This window comes from Gigantopelta aegis, chromosome 6, assembly GCF_016097555.1.
Source record: "Gigantopelta aegis isolate Gae_Host chromosome 6, Gae_host_genome, whole genome shotgun sequence".
In the NCBI taxonomy this organism is placed as follows: Eukaryota; Metazoa; Mollusca; class Gastropoda; order Neomphalida; family Peltospiridae; genus Gigantopelta; species Gigantopelta aegis.
The window spans coordinates 45030053-45054618 of NC_054704.1; the positions used below are offsets into that span (position 1 = coordinate 45030053).

Consider the following 24566-nt stretch of genomic DNA (forward strand, 5'->3'; position numbering starts at 1 on the left):
TGGGTTTTAGGACCAAACAATGAAGCTGGTTTTACATTTCATAGATTTTTTCCCTGTAGTCCATAGGTGCAAAAATTATTAACTTGTAATACTTATAAATACAATGTTTAACTTAATTACTTAGGTGTATACATTTTTTTTTTAGACATAAACATATAATAGGTAGCATGAATGAATGAATGAATGTTTAACGACACCCCAGCATGAAAAATACATCGGCTATTGGGTGTCAAACTATGGTAATGCAAATAAATAAAGTGATGATCAACATCAATATAAAAATTCAAGACAAACAAAACAGTGTAAAGAACTGTGCAAAAACACAAATATCACAGAATTTTACGGATAATGAATTTTACTCAAAACTTCAATTTTGTGCTGTATTAGCCATTCTCAAAGAGAATGTTACACCCCTGCATCACAGTGAGGTTACAGCACACGCAGGGGATAATAGGTAGCATTCAGTTGTAATGAATCTTTACTGCTTGTAAGTGAAAGGTATGCACATCCATCAAATAACTTTCATATTAAAATACAATTTAAAAAAACATACCATTGAAACAGCTGTATTTTCCACATCCCAACTTGATCCTCCATTATCAAAGAAGTGGCTTAATATGTGGTATTGTTTATGACAGTGTAGTATATATATATATATATATATATATATATATATATATATATATATATATATACGAGGTGGTATCAAAAAGTTCCAAGACTAGGCCTATATATAAGAAAGTATTCACTTGATTCAAGTTTGGGCACCATCCCCTTCAAAATAGTCCCCTTGTGCAGCGATACAGTGCTCCCAGCGCCGTTGCCACTGCTGGAACGCGTTCTGGAAGTCTTGTTCTCCAAGCGTGTCAAGTACCTTCTGTGATTCGCACTGGATCTCCTCCACAGTGTCAAAACGGTGATCCTTCAGCTGCAACTTTATCTTTGGGAAGAGGAAGAAGTCGCAAGGGGCCAAATCTGGCGAGTAGGGTAGGTGCGATAGGGTAACCATGCTGTTGCGGCTGAGAAACTCACGTGTTACGAGAGCTCGGTGAGAGGGTGCATTGTCGTCATGAAGCCACAGTTCAGGCTGTTTCCGCCGAATGTTCTCCCTCAGACACCTCAGAACACTGCAGTAGAACTTGCTGTTGACAGTCTGTCCCCTGGGGACGAATGTCGAAGAAAATGATGAGCATGCTCTTGGTCGCACTGTGGACCTGTCTCGCCTTCTTCGGTCATGGAGATGTTGGGCTCTTCCACTGCGAAGACTGTTGTTTGGTCTCTGGGTCGTATCCATAGAGCCAAGTCTCGTTCCCAGTGATGACCCTTAACATGAAGGTTGGGTCATCCAGGGCACGCTGATGGAGATCTTGACAGACTTCGGCACGGAACTCCTTCTGATCGGGGGTCAGAAGCCTGGGCACGAACTTTGCAGCAATGCGGTGCATGTTCAAATTAGACGTTAGGATTGCCTGACACATCAACGATGGCAGCAATGTCGTTAATGGATCTCCGATGATCCTCATGCACAAGTCGCCGAATTGTTTCCACATTTTCGGGGGTTGAGCTCGTGGAAGGTCGCCCAGATTTCTTGTCGTCATCCAGTGATGTTCTGCCACTCTTGAAGCGTGCGTGCCACTCTAAACACCTCACACGACTCATTGCTTCATTGCCATACACATGACGAATCATGTCAAAAGTCTCAGTTGCAGATTTACCGAGTTTGACGCAGAATTTGATGTTCGCTCTCTGCTCTAGTTTGCAGTCCATGATGAAATCGCAAATGTGCCCATGCACGTGATCACAAAAACTCCCGTAGCACAACACAAGATGTTCACAGAACGACGCCACTTGGTAGACTGCCTGATGATGGCTACTGATAACCCCCACAGCACGCGCATCCCCGTACTGCCATCTGTTGGCGTGCTATGGAAGTAGTCTCGGAACCTTTTGATACCACCTCGTATATATATATATATATATATATATATATATATATATATATATATACTGTAAATCATGTAATTAATACGTCATGATATTATTGCATCCGTACATGAGTGAACAAAAATACGTATTTTTATTAGTCCACATCACATAAAAACCACAGTTGTGTTGTTATTATATTGTTTGGGCTTCACCTTTCATGTTAAAAGAAGTCAGTAGTTGTTTTCACAGCTACTACATAACCTGAAGCTAATCGCATGGTGGGTCGACCAGGAAGCCCTAATTACTTAAAGTAGTGTAATTAGTATAACTACACCTTATTGTTAAGGGTATGCCTCGCACTTTTGTGTGGTGATTGCTTCTAATTAATCCACCAGTAGGAATAAAAGGTAAACGGGTCACTATTACAGGGCACAATATTTCACGCGAACGCAGACGTATTATTCTAACAAATGTTTTAGACTGATTTTATACACTTGATGCGCAGCACAGGAATAGATGTTAACAAATGCGATATATTGCAACAGTGACAACTTGCGACCAGTCTAAATTAAATGCCATATATAGAGTCGAGCCAAATGGTTTGAAGAAATACGCACGGATTGTTGGTTACGGTTATATAATTTTCTACTGTTTCATTTTTAAAGGAATATATTTAGTAATAAAATTTGTTGATTATAATTTTACAAATGTTCAAAACAGTTTAAATGTATACAGTAATCCAGAAGTGTAAGAAAATTTGAAAAATACTCACATCGCAAAATGAGCTTCTTAAAAACTAAACATTTGGAACATCACTGTATTATATAACCGCTATGATATTCCAGGAAAGTGAAAATGGCAACATCGAAACGAAAGAAAGATTCTTGAAGTATTCACAAAAAGACGTTTAACAAAAATTGTTTTTGTATTTTGTTTCATCTTTATATTATAAAAGTTTTATTTTATTTAGAAGTATTATAGTAAAATCCTGCACATTTTTTGTATTGGGAATGAGACTAAACAAAATGTGTCAAGTTATTATTGCGTCGATGTGTTTTCCGCATTTTTCGCATTAATTTCATGATTTACAGTATATATATATATATATATATATATATATATATTTTCTTTCAGTGTATTGGTTTATTTTGACCATAATCATTAACTCTGTACACATTTGCAAACATCTGAGACATGTTTCACTTGACAAAGTTTAAAAGAACAGTTCTTGTTTTGTTTGAAATGAAGTTCACTTTGCTCCACGAGTAAGGCCATCATCTGTGATGTAATTTCTAAACTGAAATGCTGTGGTTTAGTTGACTTAATAATAAGTATACGAGGAACAATATTTCACACAAATCACGTTAATTTATCATATTGGTTACAAAACTTTAAATTTACATGAACCACCGATCGGTTACACGGTAAATCATTAATTCTAAAATTAAAAGTTGAAAACTTTCTTAAGGATCATAAAAATTATATTCATGTATTTGAAAACTACATTCTTCTGTACTGTTCTAGACTGAATTTTGGAGCCCTGATGTGCAATGGCATTACTGTGACTCACCAGTTATATAAATATAAAATCACATAACTCAACAATTGGCTACATAATGTAAAAATAAAGATTTTCAAAATAGTGTCCCTTAAGATGTAAAGCAAAAAGCAAAAAAACAGCTAAATAGTTTGCAAACAAACTGCACTCTTATGTAGAATCAATGGTTTTTTAATTCAAGAAAAGCCACTTTCCACTCTATGTTTTCTAAAATGCTGTTTGATTTCTGTTTCTGGAATAAAACAGACAATAATTAACAGCTCAACTCTCAACAAATACAATCTGCAACAATGTAGCCTTTGTAAAACAAATAAAACAACTTTTTTTTTTTTTCAATTTTGTTTAAAGTCACAATTCAGTTTAACAATGTGGATAATGTGGATTCTGTCCATACTTCATGATTTCAGAAAACCATTGGCTCTACTCCACGTGGCAGTACATGCAAATCATGCTGGTAAGAAAAACAACAATGATAAAGAAGAAAGAGAACATACGAGCAAGTTCAGTTTTTAATAAGCTGATTCTGTGAGCCAACACTACCTCCTGAAACAATCACAGACCATAGAATCAACATCCAGACATACACTGACACACTTTGATAACGCAATTTGGTTTTAATGCGACACTAAAAAAAAACCCATATCTAATGAATATCTATGAATGTATTACTGTAACATGCTAAGGTAACTGGAAGTGTACATGACTGTCCTCGACCAGGCCAACTTCCGGTTACAACTTAGAGACAAGACAGACAGATAAGGAGAAACTATCATTGTATGGTCTCATTCCAATTGCTATGAGTCATCAATTTACAGTAATTGGATTTATTTGACTCCCATGACATCCTATCATGTTTCTGGCTGTTGTTGCAGCAGACAGGAAGTGGTTATGTTGATGGTTTCTCCTTATCTGTCTGTCTTGTCTGCGAATTGTAACCAGAAGTTGGCCTGGTCAAGGACAGTCACGAACACTTCCAGTCAGGTTATATCTCTCATTCAACCTTGAAATTGTTGAATTGTGCATTTGAAAATTCCTAGCTACCCTTTGTTGCGAAATTCAACCAATCAGCATTCCTAATGAACGCTTCCTCTGATCATTTCTGAGTCGTAGCATTGTTTCACACTGACTTATCCAATAATCAATCTTGGCCTTTTATGCGTCCAACATATGCAGTTTGCACGTGCAAAGTATTGTGAACATACTGCACACATTTTCAGTTTTACACCAAATTTTTAGTTTTCACCATTTTGTGTTAATTGCTTGACAAGATCCTTATTATGAATCAGAAACCCACGTTGACATGCTGGAATACACCATGGCATGTTATAGTAATACATTCATAGATATACATCAGATATTTTTTTTTAGTATCACATTAAAACCGATTTGCGTTTTCAAAGTGTGTCAGTATATAACAACAGTCAGGGTTTTATCACTAAGCTTTCAAAACTTCTAAAAATAATTTAAGGGTACATAAATAAAACAGACCATAAGTGCCCCTGCTAGGTGGATATATACTAAGTATATAGGTTTGAAATCTTATGAAATTGGACACTGCATTTCATAGACTTTGACAAATTTTAAACATCAGTTCTCTCACTATAATCTTTCTATAAAAAAAAAAAAAAAAAAAAAAAAAATGAAAATGTATACATCAACTGCCAAGATTGTAGGGGATATAATTTTACCCTTCGTACCCTGTGGCAGAAACCCTGATAAGGCTATATGGATAGCTCCCACAACTCCTTCCATGACAACAACCAACAATCTGAATTTAAAATCTCCATTTTTATTTGTTAGTAAAATTAATTCTCCTATACATGTAGTTGCACAAACATGAGTGGTGACACTAACTGCCTAGATAAAACCCTGATATACATATAAACAAGACTACATATCATATTTTGGCCATACAGCAATTAACAACATACACAAGCATAGTGAACATCCAGACTTCAGCAATATATTTAACCAGAGACCAGGTATCATGAACACCTACACACCAGACCCACACACACAATTACAGACCACACATATATCTATGCTAAGTTAATCTGTATACACATTAAAAATATATATTATACAACCCTCTGATATATAGTTCAAGAGAAATGCCATTTCACCAAATAACTGAATCTTTCAGGCATTTCACCAAATCACTGGTTTGGACAGACAGACAGAAAGACAGACAGATAATTAAACATGCACACGCACACATGCACACACGCACACAGAGAGAATTGGACAATATATCAGGAACATTTGTTATCAAATTACATAATAAGACAATAGTTATGTACAGATGTCAATAACACTCATTCACCAACAGACAAAAAACAACAACAATGTATCAGGAACAATCATTCACTAACAATAGACATAATTAGATAATGTATCAGGAACAATCATTCACTAACAATAGACATAATTAGATAATGTATCGGGAACAATCATTCACTAACAATAGACATAATTAGATAATGTATCAGGAACAATAATTCATTAAGAACAGACATAATCACTCAACTTAACCGGAACATTAACACTATAATAAACACTCATTTATTTATTAAAATATAATTTTTTTGTACGTACAAAATTATTACAAGACAAAATCCAGTTTGGGCTTCTTTCAAATATTAAGGCGACCAGAAACACATTGAATATACAGACACTGCTATTCTAAACAAAAAACTTTAATTAATATGCAAGTTTAATCGTAGAAATATTTTATTTGTCGGAAACATCTTACAATGCAGCAAACTCAAGAGTGTCCCTTTAAATAACACCTAGAATCAAATGTCTATAAAATGATGGTGGCCCGAGGTTAGTTTTCATCATGAAACAAGTCGAAGTTTCGCCAGACTTTCTGACACGTCACAATTTTCTTTGAAAATGCAATACAACTGACATCTTTTCACAAAGCCAAGCCAAAGAATTTACTTAGTTAAATAATTGTTTAATTTTTTTTTTTTTAACAAAAAAATAAAATTCACAATTGCTCGGTCATTGCCAAAAGGCCTACTACCCCTGTAGTTGCAAACGAATTCAACGTTTGTAACTCAAATAACTTTATAATAACAAAGCACCTAATAAACATACCGAATAATGTGTACTGTACTTATTTCAAAATTAAAGTTTCCACTTAACTTGATTGCTTAATTAACATTTGACAAAACTTCAACACAACTTCAACGTAAAGGTATCGTAGACTGACAACTGACCTGGAGCGTGCGCATATCGCACTAGTGTTAGGCCAAGGTAATATTCTGCAATAAATAATGACTGTAGTTTCAGAGACTAGGTTACATTAAATAAACATAATGTTTAGAAGATCTAGCCCTAAACATTCGTGTTAAAAGATGTGTTGGTCATTGAGCCACTCACAACGCATCGGGTTTACTCGAGTCTATTAACAGACATGGGAAGTGTGAAGGCGTTTTGGCAACAGTTCAGTAATCTGATTAAACAGACAACTATTTCATTTTAAAACTAAACAAATATGATTTGTTGATCAAATAAATAATTTATGTCGGCCGAGGCATTCCGAGAGAATGTATTCGGAACACCTCGATATTCATAATATTTATGAGCTAAGACTATTATGTTATCAAGACTATGTTTATTTAACTCGCAACCTACGATATTTGTGTAACATTTTGCAATGTGACAGCACTGATTTCGTTTTACTGAAGTACAACAATTGCTAAAAATTATGATATTGCTTTGTTTTTTTCACTTGTCCACTGGATAACCACCGAGGTACATTATGCTTGTCTGAGTAAATTTTCACTTGTCAGGACAAACGGACAAGTGATTATTTCGAACGCTGTGACCAATATATCTATTTACGGCTGTGGTATGTACTGTCTTGACTATGGCAATTACCCTTGCTACTGCTCATTAGGAATAGCCTATTGTTGTGATAGCACACTTTTTCTCACTCTCACAATAACCAAGCTGGCCCCCCAAATCCAAGGCCAACATTGCCAATTGCAATTTATTTTCTTTTTTAAAACTGGTGAATTTTAATTTGGCCAAATAATTTCAAATAATAACTGACATTTTGTGAGAAAATAACTGGGCTTCAATGTTTGAAGTTTAATGGATCTTCTGCTTAACCAGTGCTATCCCTACAAATACAAATAGCTGTTGTTTACAGTGTAATGATGTCTCATCTGACATTTCTTTCCCTTCCACAAAGCAATATCAATCTGTAATACGTACGTTTAGAAAAATAGAGAATAATACATGAGTGGCCGTTAGATACCATTTATCTCACAACAAATTGTTTTAAAATGTATCTAACGAGCGAAAGCGAGTTTGATACATTTTTAAACAACGAGGATCAGTCAGTTGTATGTCTTGAAATTGTTAACACATGTACGTGTGTAAACAACTGTGTGTTATCAAAAATAACGCATGGTGTTCTCACCAACTGGTGTATAAGAAAAATATAATGATCGTTTCGAGTTACTACAAACATCAGACGAACCACAGAACACAAGAGATCTGCAGAAATATAATATCCATAGCAAGAAATTGCAAAGCAACACGCATTCAACGTTCTATCAACTGGAGATAGTTAACAACATGGAGTAGTAGCGTGTGTATTTAGGTACAGATTACAACACTGTCTGTGGTGACAAACCTGAGTGTGTCATGTCATCATCCCCCTCTTCCATCCAGCGCTGTCTCTGTCCTAGAAGATCATCAGAATCCAGATCAACGGTTCGCGTCGGGTAGTTCACACCATCACCTAAACTGTTGGTGGAAAAAACAAAAATTAAAAATTAAACATCATATTTATGAGTTATCCAGAAAAAAACCCCACAATTCTGTTGACTCATATTTTTTTTTCCTATACAACAGCATAAACAAAATCTCCTTATTTTAAATACAAAGTAATCATCTTCAAACTGTTTCTTTGACACACAAGTAAACAAATTTGGGAGGCATTGTAAATACATTTATAAAAGGAATGTCAAAAAAAAAAAAAAAAAAAAAAAAGGTCAGGTAAACCCAATTTAACCATCAGATGGATGTTTAAAAACATGTCATGTAAATTAATCAGGTGTTTTATGATGACATACAGTAAACTTATTTATCCTGCAATCGGTTTTTCTCAATTGGCAGATTATGATGATCAATGAAACCAAAGTGAACACTTATGAAGACTGATGCCATGAACCTTCTATGACATCACACAGCAAAAAGGCATGTTTAGATGGATCATAGAACATTTATGCAGCAAAGTTGGTACTGACCATAGGAGATTTCTGTATCAAAGGTAGGATATGATTTCTAAATTCATTTTTGTTTTTGCAGGATAAAAAACAATAACGTGATGATGCAGAATCAGCTTTATCCTGCTCAGGATGAATGGGGAATTCCACAAGGAAAGTCTTGCAGAGTTCACCATTCTTACAATAACAGGATAATGCTGTATTACTAAGTCACATATGAAACAAATGGCAATGAGGTGTCCTTCCAGTAACCAAAACAAATTAAATAAAAATTAAAAAATAGATATTGAAACTTACAACAAATACAACAGTGCACACAAAGCATAAAATTAAAAAGATTATATATATATATATATATATATATATATATATATGCATATATATATGTACATATATATATGCATATATATATATACATATACATACACATACACAAATGTATATGGATGAATCAGACACATGTATCATAGATGGACAGGGATTACTGTTTTACAAACAATTTCACTTAAATATCAGGGCTCGACCTTAGCAGTAGCCCGGTGTGTTTTGGCTACCAATTTCTCACTTGGGCTATCAGATGTTTAAACCTGGTAGTCCGCCGGGCTATTAGATTTTTTTTGCACCTCCAGTTACTCTGCAATCAACTAGATGCTTAAACACCTAAATATAACCATCCTAAAACAACGTTTAAATAAAAATAAATGATTTTGTTTTTTTGTCTCCTTTTTTAAAAGTTTATTAAAATTATGAGCTACCAAATTTACTGAGGGCTACTAGATTTCATAACCTGGAAGCCTGGTGGGCTACCACTGAAAAAAGTTACGGTCATGGCCTGAATTATTATATATGTCCGGACATAAACATCCACAATAGGTTTATCTCTGTAGTAAAAAACACAGAATTACATTTCCAAATATAAATAGACTTTTATTTCAGGCAGTCTATGAATTTCATTGTAAAGAAATAACGAAAATGTTATAAATTTTGAATGCATAAAAATTGTTTCAGTTACATTTTCTTAAAGTTGACAAAATCAACTTAATATGTATACTCAGGAACATGTTAGCTGAATTTTTATTTTTATAGCATAAAAGGAATTTTAAAAAAAGGAAGACATTTTACAATTATGTTTGAATAGTTTTTATAATTTGATAATTACTTTCTATGCCAGTTTCTTTATTCTTTTTATATTTAAAGTTGTTTTAGGCGCTGAAATGGTTATTTCATGCAAATAAACTTGTACAGGACTGATTACACTGCTCTTTTAAGAAAACAATTTTTATCTGCAAATAACTTTTTTTTTAATATTAATAAAAATAAATGGAATATTTTTCAATCTAATTTAGAAAATTAATCCCTGAAGTCAAAATACAGGTACCTGTAAAATGCATTTCAACCCTTTTTTAATCAACAAAAACACAGAGAAAAAAGTACTGGTGGTTTTTCAACTGATCAGCCTCAAACACAATATATTCCAGTTGCATACAAACATATTTGATTTCTAACTGAATAGCAGCAGTGAATCTTTCGAATGTACTTTCTCACAGAAAGGACTGTAGATAAACATTAGCATTTGATATATCAGCAGAAGAGCACTGACTAGAATGAAGGAAGAAGGAATGAAATGGTTTACTTACGACACACTCAATGCATTTTATTTACGGTTATATGGCATCGGACATATGGTTAAGGACCACACAGATATTGAGAGAGGAAACCCGCTGTCGCCACTTCATGGGCTACTCTTTTTGATTAGCAGCAAGGGTTCTTTTATATGCACCATCCCACAGTCAGGATAGCACATACCATGGCCTTTGATGCACCAGTCGTGGTGCACTGGCTGGAACGAGAAATAGCCCAATGGGCCTACCGACAGGCCCAGACCGACCGTGCATCGAGCGAGTGGCTAGAATGAGAAATCCCAAATGGGAAACCTGTTATATTCTAAATGAACCTAAATTTCATACTGGGTTGTGACAAAAAACTTATTCAGCCATTAATTTTTCAGCATATGACAATTGGTGCTGGGCACAGAAAAATTGGCTACCTATGCCAAAAACCCATGTTCAATATTACATGCAGGGCTTTAGATGGCACCAAAGCTAAGGCGATAAATAATGTGCCCCAAATAAGTAAAGCCAAAATAAACATGTTTTCACCTCACAACAACTGAAATTATGTTGTGCTTCAATCAGATTAAAATAACGTTTTAAAGTGCATTTCTGTACGTCCACTATGGTACCTTTCAGCAGATGTTAATAACATTATTGTGCTAAAAGAGACCTTGCTGTACTTGTAGCAAACAAGAAACCTGTTGTGTCCAAATTAGTGAGATCTAGAGCCCTGAACTGTGCTGACATTTACTAAAAATTTTGTTGAAATTTCTATATTGTTTCAGCATTTCAATGTTGTACTGATTTCAGTTAAAACATTGATAGAAAACTTTTTTTTTTAAGAAAGAGATCTACATGTACAGGTATAATCTATTTCTTCAAGGATTATCAACAGTATTATGTAGTACATGTACACATAATATTACACATGTATGTATTAACACCAAAATAATATTCTCTAGTAGTTAAATGAGCAAAGTCAAGCAAAAACCAAGCAGAATACAATTTACATAATTATACACAAGATGCTTCAAGTTTAAGCATTCTTAAAACATCAGGGGAAGTAACTATGCTATCACTTGTCTATTTAATTACATTAAGATGCAGATAAGAACCATGCATGTCAGGACTCTGAATATTAGTGGGTGGCAAGTGTCATCATATTAATACTTCTGCTAAGTTACATTTCATTTACTAGTAGTAGTTTTTAAGTGAACAGTCAGGTCTGACGGTGAGAAGTTGTATATTACAGTGTTCGAAATAAGCACTTGTCCATTTGTACCGACAAGTGAAAATCTATTCGGACAAGCAAAATGTGCCTCGGTGGTTGTTGAGTGGAAAAGAAAAAAAATTCAGTGCAGTTTCATTTTGAGCAATCTCAAACATGATCCTGTTACTTCAATAAAAAAAATCAATTTATTTGGACAAGTGAAAATATTGGTGGACAAATAAGATTTCTAGATGTGTTTGTCAGATGGACTAGTAACATTGTTTGCTTAGTTCTATCACTGTATTATGTTTAAATCCAAAATATGACCAAGTGGCTCAAAATTTATTTCAGTTATTTGGGAAGCTCAAAGTATTATGCTGATATATTTGCCTCTGTGACAATGATGCATTTTCAAGTGAAAAAGAAAAGTTTAAGGAACACTGTCAACGAAGCTACATGTACTTTAGCTGCACCTTCAACTACAGGACCAAAATAAATATTAAGACTAAACTACACACAATATTATTAAAATCTTGTGCTATTCAGCCTCCACTAACACACTATAACTATATTTAAATAAAATTTTCTTTGCTCAACAGACAAACGTTTAGCTGAAAAATTAGCTTTTAAATTAGTAGTTTCCCCAAAACCACTGCATGCAAAAGACAAGGAGTGGCTAAACCAAGCATGAGCAAAGCCAGATCAATATACACACCGTGATCTCTGGCACTTGACATTGACTTTTCCAGTTAAAAGGTAGTCAATATTTTACAAAACAACCAGCTTACAGCAGTTGACAGTAAATACAGACAGCTTTCTTTCAGAATTATATATTTAAAAAAAAATGCTTTACCGTTTCTCAGATTAGACCAGCACTTTTATTTTGGTAATCACTAAGACTATTATGATGCTTTAGTTTAAGTTATAGGAGCACGTTACAGTGACATTATTAAAAAAAAAACCCAGGGTGTACACTGTTGCTTTCCAAATTACCAATAAAAACTGAGATGAAAATGTGTCTATCAATAGATGAACTAAAAAAAAACCAAACCCAAAATGATAATTTATGAATGAATATGTTTGATGAGCCTTTGTCACATTTTGTATGGCTAAACAAAACAAAAATATATATTAATTTTGATACACACATTGCCAAACTGGTAGAACAATATTTTTTGTTAAAATAAAGCACTAATTAACATCATATACATGTAGTGAGCGAAACAGAATTCCTCATTAGTGTTAAATTTAATTAAGAGATGATTTTGGCAGAGGACATTAATGCCTTAAAAAACTGTCATATGAAAACAAGTTTTACTGAATATTTCTGAATAAACATCAAGTTCAATGTTTACCTATCCACTGAAAAAGCAATACTGTTTGTAAATTGTGCATTATAAATGAATGAACAAACAAATTAATAAATAAATAAAATAAAATAAAAAATAAATAAATAAATAAATAAACAGAGATCTGTAGTTAGTAATATAAAAGATCAACAGCTGTATATTGGTGGTCTCCACATCTGCCCAGTTTGGCTACTGCAAAACCCTTCGTTTGCTAAACAATGTTATATTATTTACATATTGTATAAATAAGTACAACTTTATCATAATATGTTTCATTTTATTGATTATTCAACAAATAAAAATTTAAATATTAATTATATATATATATATATATATATATATATATATATATATATATATATATATATATGAAAAACAAATTAATATAAAACGTAAGTACTTCATCAGGGGTGAAAATTGTACTACATATATGAGTTTGTCATCAAAGGGCAAAGACAGGAACAGTTTAGAGATAGCCTTAAAAGTTGAATCTGGGGGATTTTTATTTCTGTCCCATGTATTATCAACATATTTGATTGTAAACACCAATGTAAATTGTATGGGTCTTCTATGACAGGTAATACTTAACTCAGCAGAGCGCTCGCCCAAGGTGCTCGGGTTATAGGATCGAACCATCTTGGAGGACCCATTGGGTTTTCTACCATCCCAACCAGTGCCCCATAACTAATATTTCAAAGGCAGTGGCATGTGCTGTCCTGTTTGTGGAAATGTGCATATAAAAGATCCCTTGCGACATTTATATTAAAATGCAATCTTTTAAGTGAATGGTATAAAAACAAGTGAGTTTCAGCTTAAACAGATAATAAAAATTGATATAAAGTTAGTGATGTAAACTTTCAAACAGCACATTTAATTATTTCAGCACTAACCGACAAAACACAATAATAAAAAACAATACAAGTTTGCAGTATATAACCAACAAGACAATATTTATATTTCATACAGTAAGAAATTAATTAACTTTTTGTTCTTGTATTGATTAATAAATATTTTTATTTGCTAGTACTGTGAGTGGAAAGTTAATACATCCAGTGTTAAAGAGAGAGAGAGAGGGAGAAGAGACAAACTCACATGTAAAATGCAAGTGTTTTTCACAATGTGATATATGTAGCAAAGCATTTATGAATCAGCATTTTAACAATGTAGGCCTACATGTAATAGACAAACATGTGCTGGTGAAAATGTGACTGTTATGAATTTTTAACATGCTCTCCATTTCAGAATTTCTAAATCTACACAGAATTCTGAGAAAGTTGTACTTTATTTATATGACATACAAACCAGGAACCATATTGCAACTACTACAGAATACAGGGAGGAAAAAAAAGAAGTGTTTTTGTTTTTTCTCCCCTTTTGGCAAAGAAAAAGATATTAAAAAGATGCAAACAATGAAGGGTTTTACAGCGTATGAGAAAAGCTAACCTGGGGGTGTTGCCCATTGTCTGATAACTCATAGTGGCCGGCGGGAGCCGAGACGGGAAGGACACCCCATCACCTAGGCTATAACAGCAAACAACAGTTACAAATATGAAGTAGGTATCATCACTTACATGTATATACAATGGCAATGCACAATCAAAACAAAAACAAAACACACTGTGCAATGACCAAACAGACTGTATTAAAATAGCTCTTTTTAAATTTTTAGTAATTTCCGTTGGCCCCACCCCCCCAATTTTTTTTTACAGTAAAATATAAAATACTTAAATGACTTAAAATATAAATCATGGAATTACAGCTAAAAATAGCACCACATTTAATATGAGTTTATTAATTCATTCCGGGTACATCCTTTTTGCCAGATCAATTTGGTTTACCTTTTTCCCATGCAAATGTAATAAATACTGCCAAGTTCAATATAAATAAAACATTTTCTGTACTTTGGGTCATTATTATTTCCTTGATAAAACCAGCTGTTACACCGTTAGCTTTTCAACCTATACTTAAGTGATCGCTTGTGAGCTATTTACAAACTCACTGGAAACCATTTTACTTCAAGTGGAATACACATACATGTAATTATATATGTTTTGTCGTTCAGATCAAAATAATACATTTTATTCTGGAACTAAAAACCATGGTTTAAAACTTCCTTCAAAAGCAATAGAAAATCCACCAGAATTGTGCTAAAGGGGATCACAATATCACTGTTTTCTGGTTCTCATTAGTAATATTGTTAGTCAAATAAAATGTGACATCATAGCACCGATTTACACTCTTAATTTGTTTGTTTTAACATATTATCTTAATATCGCAAATTAAGGGGGAAAAACCCCAACATGTGCACCCTTAAACTTTGAAATGTTGACACCCCCATAATTAACTTAAAGAAAGCTTTCCTTCTCCAAAAAGAGACATCAACAAGTTAGACAAAGAGATGAGAAAGGCACAGAAAGATGAATGCTTACGAATACTTGACATTAATAATTAATCTACTAGTATACATTATAAACATATTTTCTACTGACCTACATGTATATACTCTACTTGCATTTACATACTTTTCTGTTCACTACTATTGATGAGAAGATTATAGTACTGGAAATAATTAGCAAATTCCATTAAGAACTTCCTTAGTTCTACATTTGTGATCCAAGTCCATAAAGTTCTAATATTTCCATTTAGTAGCAAAGCAAATGGAATTAATATGAAATTATTATGAATTTTAAAAATAACAATACAAAAGTATGATAATCATATATTTACTATTAGAAAAAAAGATCTAGAAGGAAACAAAGTTAATGTTTTGTTTGTTTAGCAACACCACTAAAGCACACTGATTTATAAATCATCAGCTCATGGATGTCAAAGGAAATCAATAAATCACTGACATGTTACACAAGATACTCAATATCAAAGCTGCAGGTTGATCTTTAATACTTCAATATTTTAGTAGTTTACTTTATCAACAAAATTATTTTGATCTATTTGTATACTTTGTATACTAAAACAGATATAAACAAAACAATAATAGACAGTAATATGAAAGGGGGAAAAAAAGAGAGGAAAGAAATGAACAAGTGATACCTGGAAAACATGGGTAGAAACCAAAACATTCTTTTGTCTCCAAATACTTCCTGGAAATTACCCCTACTTCCCAGACTGAAACCGTCTTTGTCTGGCCCACTCTGAAAAATGGGGGCTCGGAACGCCTCTGAAAAACAAAATCCAATTCCAATGAAAACAAACACACAAATAATACACACTTAATCTGTACAATACTACAAAGCTATAAAGCACTTGATGATATTCATAGTGGTAGTTCTAAACTTTACAATATGGCAGATGGTGTGTATGTTCATACTCATAGTCAGAACTTTCTAATGAAAAGAAAGGTAGAAATGTTATACTTATTTTCTTCAAAATATTAATTGCTCAAATGAAACTTCTTTTAATAAAGTCACCAAATAAATACATAGAATAATAAATATATTGTTTTGGCTGTCTTATCTTTGTTTTTCTTTCTTTTTGTATTACATACATTTTTGAGTGCAGTAGATTATCATAAAATTAAAAAAAATTCAATTGATGAAATTTAATTAATTTCTAAAATTTTCTGAAAAAAAAACTCATGCTTTCCTGTCAATACATCTGGGCCCCCTTTTACGAAGCGATCTTAGTGCTAAGATCACCTTAAGTGCATAGCTGCCTTATGCACTTAGGGTGATCTTAGCGCTAATATTGCTTTGTAAAACAGGACCCAGATATGTAAACTCACCTAATGTTGATCTGTTGTGAGTAGATAGGTATAGGTGGTATCCAAATAAAGATATCAAACTGATACCAAACATTATAGAGACAAAAAACAGAAATAAAATATGAAAGCGACCAGTACCGGAGCTGCCAATTCCACCCTGAAACGAAAAGTGAAATATAATTAGAACCGATTGTGACCTGTTGATTCAATAAATTCTGGTCAGGTATGTTGGTCTAGAATCAACTAAACAAAATATTTTTTAAAAACCTACAAAAACACAAACTATATCAGTGTTTATTTACTTCTTTTAATGTATTCCAACAAATTAATGGTGTAATAGTTGTAAAACTAAAATATAAGATTGTTGCCCTATATTTACTATTACATGTATGGTATGCCATATCCATAAAATGTTTCACACTTCATTTGTTTGTATTAACAATTTATGATAGATGTAACTAAATTTTATTTCAATAAAAGTATGCCCATTTCACTATTTTGGAAAATGCACCAATTGGAACTACAATTCCAAGTTTATGCTTATGATGGTAGCTACTTTTGTTTTAACCATAAGGTTACGCACACTACAATATGATATATAACAAGACATAAATGCACTTCATCCAACTAATACTGTGTTATTTATTTGCCACGATGTCTGATTGATGAACAATTGTGAACATAATATTTATTTTATCTAAGATTTAACTGAATGTTACAGAATCATGTATGCTTTTATGAATCACATGACTAATAAATATGAATATAAGAGATAAAATAAAACTGCCAGTTGTGCTGAAATATCTTAAAATTATAACTATTACCAACTACAGTGAAATCTGTGTAAACCGGATGATCGGGATCACACAGTTGGGACCTAATATTTATCCGGTTAAGACAGGATCCAATGTTTAGAGGGTCGTGGTTTTAGAATATAGGGTTATTTCCCTTGACATCGAACTCATAACTGTGAACGAACATGTCTGATAATAGCCAAATGTCGCTATATCCCAATTTTGTTATGTATCTTTCTTATTTATGAACAGACATTAAAACATAAATAAACAATAATTCCACACGCCTACCGCTAGCCTGTCATGGCCAAGACATTTTCGATCTTTCTCAGCAAAATATTTAAAATATATATTTTATGTATTGATACAATAATTATATCTATGGTTATGGATGTACCTTTTCGATAATAATCCAAATTTAAGAATAATAAATCTGGTTTAGGAAACTGTTTCCCCCCACCCCCAACCCGACAAAAAGGGGGAAAAATGATTAGTAAATTAAAAATAATAATAATAAGTCCTGTGTACATATGTATATAAATTTCCGAAATGATTTAATAAATAATCCAAAATAATTCATTATGTCTTTGAATGAATGAAACTGGTGAACAATTTCATGTTGGCGACTTCATTTCACTACTTGTGCACATTTGTTGAAATGTAATCATGATATTAGCAATCGATTACTTTAAATTTTCTTGTAATCGTGACTTTCTTAAAGGAAACATGACACGAGACCATATTATAGCTCATTTTAAAAGCAAAATGATATAAAAATAATATACAAATAACTTTATAACAATAAAATACGTGTAGTTAACTTAAAATGAACAAATTACGCTAATCAGTATCAAAGTACGATTTATGCATATTTATATGTGAGCTTTCGGAAAAAAAGGGAAGTGACGTCAGAGCCGCTGTACTCTTCCATTGTTGTTAACTGTTTATATATGGAGTAAGGGGCTTACGATCTTTTCAGTCCAACAGTGCCGTACTGCGCGGCCTTTGGGTGTAAAAATAAACAGTTTAAACGATCGGGATTGTCTTTTTATGGTTTTCCAAAGGATTGTATCCGAAGAAAGACGCGTGTATTTTATCGCAAAAGAAAAGATTGGACACCAACACCACATAGTACTTTGGTGTCAGCCTATTTACAACCCGGACCCCGAACGTTACCCGGAGACAAAAACAGTACTCGGTTGCGAATGCCGAGGTGTGCATTGTACATATTTGGCACAAAGATACACCTCAGCATGATGTATTTATATATGTTAAAACAAAAATGTAGAAATTTTTATTTATTTATTTTTTTGGAAAAAAAGAGATTTCTCATGTTAGGGCTGTAGGCCTACATAACAAAATCTGTATTCACTGTCCGAAGAAGGAAACGTCAATAAGTAATTAAATATGGCATATACAAACATGAGATTTGGCATGAGGATACATCTCAGTACGATGTATTTAAATATGTTTTTAAAAAAAACGTGTAGAAAACAATAATAATTTTAAATAATGTTTTTAATCTTCGGGCGGAATACGTCACAAAAACGTTCCTCATCGCCCGAAGCCCCAAAGTAACACGAAGTTCAATACAAAATAAACCACTACTGTCGGTGTCGAAATAACTATTATGTTTCATCCACGGGCTGACTTGAGAATCGGAGTGTTGTTTTAGTTAATTGGTCCTTTCTTTCCGTGGCCTGCACGTGATTCCTGATTGGCAGGTGTATATTGCAGGGTATCGACCAGGTAAGTGATTACCGCTGTCTAGACATACGTACAAAATACTTGCCAGTTTTTTAAGATCACAGGGTATTGTGGCGTAACCTGTTGCGACTATAGTACAATGTTAATGGACATTATCAGCCGCCCTGCTTCATTACTGTAAATAATGCTGTAAAACCCTTGATTAAGTAGATTTCCCATCTAAAATTACAAAACTGACCAATTACGTAGTACCAAAGAAAAGAAAATTATCACTTGGGTGTCGTGAGTGGTCGTTTTTACTCTAACGCACCCTACCAATAGGCCTAATAATATGCTACTTTTTTTATGAGAAAAATACTATAACCCCATTTCGTTCTATTGATGCAAATAGAAATATATTTAGTTTAAAAGTTGATTATACTCTCAAGTCATTTATGTTGTTTTACAAGTCAGGTTAATGAAAGTGAAGCGCCGTGTTGTAAATTAGAGCGTTTGTTTACACTGTGCATACAGATTTCATTATGTACAGCCCGAACATAAAAAATGCGATATTTTCTAAAAAAAAAAAAAAAAAAATGTTTGTCCTACATTTATATTTTTTACATATTTAAATACATCATATCGAGGTGTATCTTTATGCTAAATATGAACAGTATACACCTCGGCATTAGCATCCGAGTTTTGGTTTTGTCTCCGGGTTACTTTCGGACTCCGGGCTGTAAATTTGTCGACCGGTCTGGTCTGGCACCATCGGTTTCTCCACCCTCCGACTCGCTATCCGTTTTTTCTTCAGTATCACTGTTGTAAGTAAATGTGTGTCTTTCTTCATTTACTAACAGCTCATATTGATACGGCAAAACATTTTGCGAACGAACACTCATTGTTTTGGTAAGCTGTGCAAGTCTTAGATTCTTTATGAGTGGTACGGACTAATGCTTTTAAGTGCAAGGCTTCAGATCAAGCGACGCGTCTCTGACGTCACGGACCTCGTGATTGCCCTGCTCATTAAAGATCGGCAATTTCCGCTAAGAGCTCGTATCTGGGGTGGGGGTGGGGGTGGGGGTGGGGGTGGGGGGGGGGGGGGGGGGGTGTGTGTGTTATGGAGATATTTTAAGTAATTAATTTTTTGTTAATTTTTTTTTTAGGTGATTCAATTTATAATTAATTGTACATGGTTGGTGCCAAATATAGGTTACGTGACATGTTTCCGTTAAGTAATTGATTACTTTCATCAAGTAACTGCCTCATCTATGATCATGATAAACTTCAACAGAATGTCAAATGTGAGATTTATCTTATAGTTACATTTTTAAAGAAATCTTTGCCTTTGTAAACACCCAAACCAAGATACATATAGTTTTAACTGATGTAACCAGTCCTTATAAATGCGACATTAATTGCATCTTTATAATATGGCACAAAGTAAACAAGCAACTCTGGTTATTTGATGTATGTATATAAAAATATATTTTAATAAAAGCATGTCTGCAAAAGCTAAAATAAAATCTATCTAGACCGTGACCTTAAATAATATTTTTTTTTAAAGTGTAACTTGTTGCAAATATATATCCATATGGCAATTTTTTTTATTTTTTTTTTTACTTATTTATTTCTTTTTATATATTTCTAATAATTATTTTATTCTTTTTTCATTTGTAGATTTCTTTTAATTATTTCATTTATTTATTTTAAATTACATTTGTGGATGGTGTTAAATGGTATAATTACTATATATACAATTTTTTTTTTTTACATGGTACATTTTGTAATTGTTTTAATGTGTCTATCTTTAGTGCACTAATACAATAATATTACATACAGCCATAAATGTACTTTTTCATCAAAAATCCAAATTTAAGAATAATAATTTTGGTTTGAGAAATTGATTGCCCCCCCTTTCCGGAAAAACAAGTTGAGTAAATTAAAAAGAAGCATGGATATACCACATAATTGTGATCTTTAAGAATGATAAAAATTTAATCATATCTAGCACTTGCCTTCAAAAAGTATGACTTTCATGTTAAAATTGCTACTCCATCAAAATCCTAGCTAGAACACTGGTTAATGTCTGAATTCATGTTCTTCATAACATGCATACATGTAAGAGGTTTCAAAGTGTTCCTAATCACTGTCAGTTAAATAACACAACTTGCACTACACAATTAACCATACATGATTTTTAATTTTTTTTTTAATGTTCTAGCTAGTAAGCTTGGAAGCTAGATCACAGTAAAATATTTTAAAATGATACATACCTCCCAAAATTGTATAAAGTATTTTAAACTAGTGGATGCTATATATAGGCAGTATAGGAGTCCGTAACCAAGGAAGAGAACAAAGAATTTGTAGTTGGTGAATCCCACACAGTTGTTGACCCTGAAACAGACGATACGCATCACTAACATTACACAGCAGCTGAAAATGTTGGAGGATGTTTCCTGTAATTAGTAGAAACAGGAAATATTACTCAAGCATTACTGACATAATTATAAATATGCATGTATGTCAGGAAGTCCAATGCAGACAAGTTTTTACCAGGGAACATTTTGCTCAGTATCGCATAGCAATTCTCCATGAAAGTTTCAAGAGATTGCTTTACAATTCTAAACATTTATCAGTACTTGCTAATCAAGATTCAATCAATTAACAACTATTGTTACTAAAATTTTTGAAAACCAAACATTCCCTGTAAACTTTTCAAATTATTTTATTCCTTGTGTACATTTTTTTTTATTAAGTTTCCAAAACATTTTAGTCACCAGAAAGTAAAGTTCTTGGATGCAATACCCATTTAAAATTAAATGCTGAAATGATCTTTTTAAAACTGAAAAACTCTCTACCATGCTCAAAGATGTCTTTTAAGTATTTCAGATCATAACCAGTTTTTGTGAAAATTATGTTATGCAAAAAAGAAAGTAAAAATGACAACTGTAAAGCAGGCCTTTAGGACCTCCCAGAAAAAATGTTTTACTTGAAGCAGGGTTTCTGTCAGAGAGTAAAAATGGTAAAATTATGAAAAAAAATTTTTTTAACATTTTTCAACGAACATAAAATGCAGTATCCAGTTTGAAAAGATTTTAAACCCATAACCACTTATGATCTGTTTTTGTTTTTATTACATATCTTCAAATTAAATTTTGGCAGAAACCCTGTTAAAGAGAACTAATTTACAAAATATTGGGAGTATTTCTCAAAATTTAAAAACAGCTAACCAAAGTCACTTTTCATTAATATTAACCAAAATGTATAAAAGTGAGTAACTGGTTGGTATCACTACTTATCACTACTGACATGGTAAGTTCTGACTTTTGTAACATAATAAGAGATGACTATTCTAAGCTTACCATGGACAATGATGATCCATCTTCAATATACACCTAAAAATAAGAAATTAATTTACTATATGCAGATTTACATTGTGTGTATAACATGCATGGGAATGAAAGCCTAAAAAAGAGAAGACAATTGAAAAGTGTAGCTACATGTAGGTAAGAACGAAGTAAAATAAACAAGCATTCTGGGAGTACTGCTAAAGTAATACATGTAATAAACAAGCATTCTGGGAGTACTGCTAAAGTAATACATGTAATAAACAAGCATTCTGGGAGTACTGCTAAAGTAATACATGTAATAAACAAGCAGTAATACATGTCCCCTAATAATGGACACACAGACAGACGGATGGAAATCTATATATAAATTAATAAATACAATAAAGCTATATGGTGTACACCTGTTCTAAGTATGAAAAACATAACAGAACATTACCACCATTTCATTCCACAATTATTTTTTTTGATTTACACAAATGATGGGAACAACCCAAACCAATCAGTGATTTATGATGGCTACTATGTACAGTTTATGTCCAGTACTGAGGGTGGGAAGCTTTCTCATGAACTGTGCTGTACAATGTGTGACTATGAAAAAATTATGTGCGGAAGTGGCATCATGGCTGTTGACAATGTCCACCGAGAGCAATATCACAAAAATGATTCACATAAACTGACATTGTGTTTGCATTTATTTATAAAATGATATTAGATGATGGAAAGGTTCGATTGCAGTATTACGTAAACATGTATGAACTCACATCCCACACACAGAACAATGGTGGCACCGGTCTGGTTTAATACATTTGCACTTGTCGCAGTAACGAGGACCTGCAAATACATACAGAATTACAGATAAAGTTTGAATTACTGAACTAGAAACAGTGGGCATAACAACATGTTCAATTCCAATTGATGCTCTGTAATTTGATATTAAGACTCAAATTGTTTGGGAGTATTGTACAGTTTTAAGGTACAGAAACCCAATGGTCATAACAGTTCAGGCTGCTTATGTGAGAATTAGTCTTAGAACAGTAAATTTGAGAGTTTAAATAAAAAAGAATTTCATCAGAATTAATAACCTGTATACAGTTTTATTTCAGGTTTAATTTATACAAAGATAGAGATTACCTTAAAAGGTTGAACAAGTGTCAGCTTGTTCAAAAGACTGAGTAGTATCGAGTAACACACAGCAAAGGAAAGGTACGTTTGTTTAATAACACCTCAGCACATTAATAAAAAAAAGCATAAGGTTATTTGATGGATAATATACTATATGATTATTGACCTCAGGTGGCTGTTCTACCACTAGCCCGTATCTCACTCCAAGTAAGACAGCTAGTCACTCGCCTCAGGTGGCTGTTCTACCACTAGCCCGTATCTCACTCCAAGTAAGACAGCTAGTCACTCGCCTCAGGTGGGTGTTCTACCACTAACAGTATCTCACTCCAAGTAAGACAGCTAGTCACTCGCCTCAGGTGGGTGTTCTACCACTAACAGTATCTCACTCCAAGTAAGACAGCTAGTCACTCGCCTCAGGTGGGTGTTCTACCACTAACAGTATCTCACTCCAAGTAAGACAGCTAGTCACTCGCCTCAGGTGGGTGTTCTACCACTAACAGTATCTCACTCCAAGTAAGACAGCTAGTCACTCGCCTCAGGTGGGTGTTCTACCACTAACAGTATCTCACTCCAAGTAAGACAGCTGGTCACTCGCCTCAGGTGGGTGTTCTACCACTAACAGTATCTCACTCCAAGTAAGACAGCTGGTTACTCGCCTCAGGTGGGTGTTCTACCACTAACAGTATCTCACTCCAAGTAAGACAGCTGGTCACTCGCCTCAGGTGGGTGTTCTACCACTAACAGTATCTCACTCCAAGTAAGACAGCTGGTCACTCGCCTCAGGTGGGTGTTCTACCACTAACAGTATCTCACTCCAAGTAAGACAGCTAGTCACTCGCCTCAGGTGGGTGTTCTACCACTAACAGTATCTCACTCCAAGTAAGACAGCTGGTTACTCGCCTCAGGTGGGTGTTCTACCACTAACAGTATCTCACTCCAAGTAAGACAGCTAGTCACTCGCCTCAGGTGGGTGTTCTACCACTAACAGTAT

General features: G+C 33.5%; 1 protein-coding gene across 8 annotated transcripts in view; it reads right to left on the reverse strand.

The window, feature by feature from the left end:
• The window catches only part of LOC121376243 (palmitoyltransferase ZDHHC20-A-like), a 41227-nt gene that overhangs the window by 6753 nt on the left and 9908 nt on the right, over nt 1–24566 (reverse strand). Inside the window, exons 5-13 of one of the 8 annotated variants that reach the window (XM_041504060.1) lie at nt 23215–23284; nt 22466–22498; nt 21377–21497; nt 16642–16777; nt 15951–16077; nt 14346–14423; nt 8136–8248; nt 6709–6753; nt 3979–4027 (exon numbers count right to left, since the gene is read on the reverse strand). In XM_041504060.1, coding sequence (XP_041359994.1) covers nt 3987–4027; nt 6709–6753; nt 8136–8248; nt 14346–14423; nt 15951–16077; nt 16642–16777; nt 21377–21497; nt 22466–22498; nt 23215–23284 — 764 coding nt within the window. In that variant the 3' untranslated portion in view covers nt 3979–3986. Of the gene's footprint in view, nt 1–3975; nt 6754–8135; nt 8249–14345; nt 14424–15950; nt 16078–16641; nt 16778–21376; nt 21498–22465; nt 22499–23214; nt 23285–24566 lie in introns of those variants that run through there. The other 7 variants (XR_005958421.1, XM_041504061.1, XM_041504059.1 and 4 more) reach the window with 7 other exon arrangements.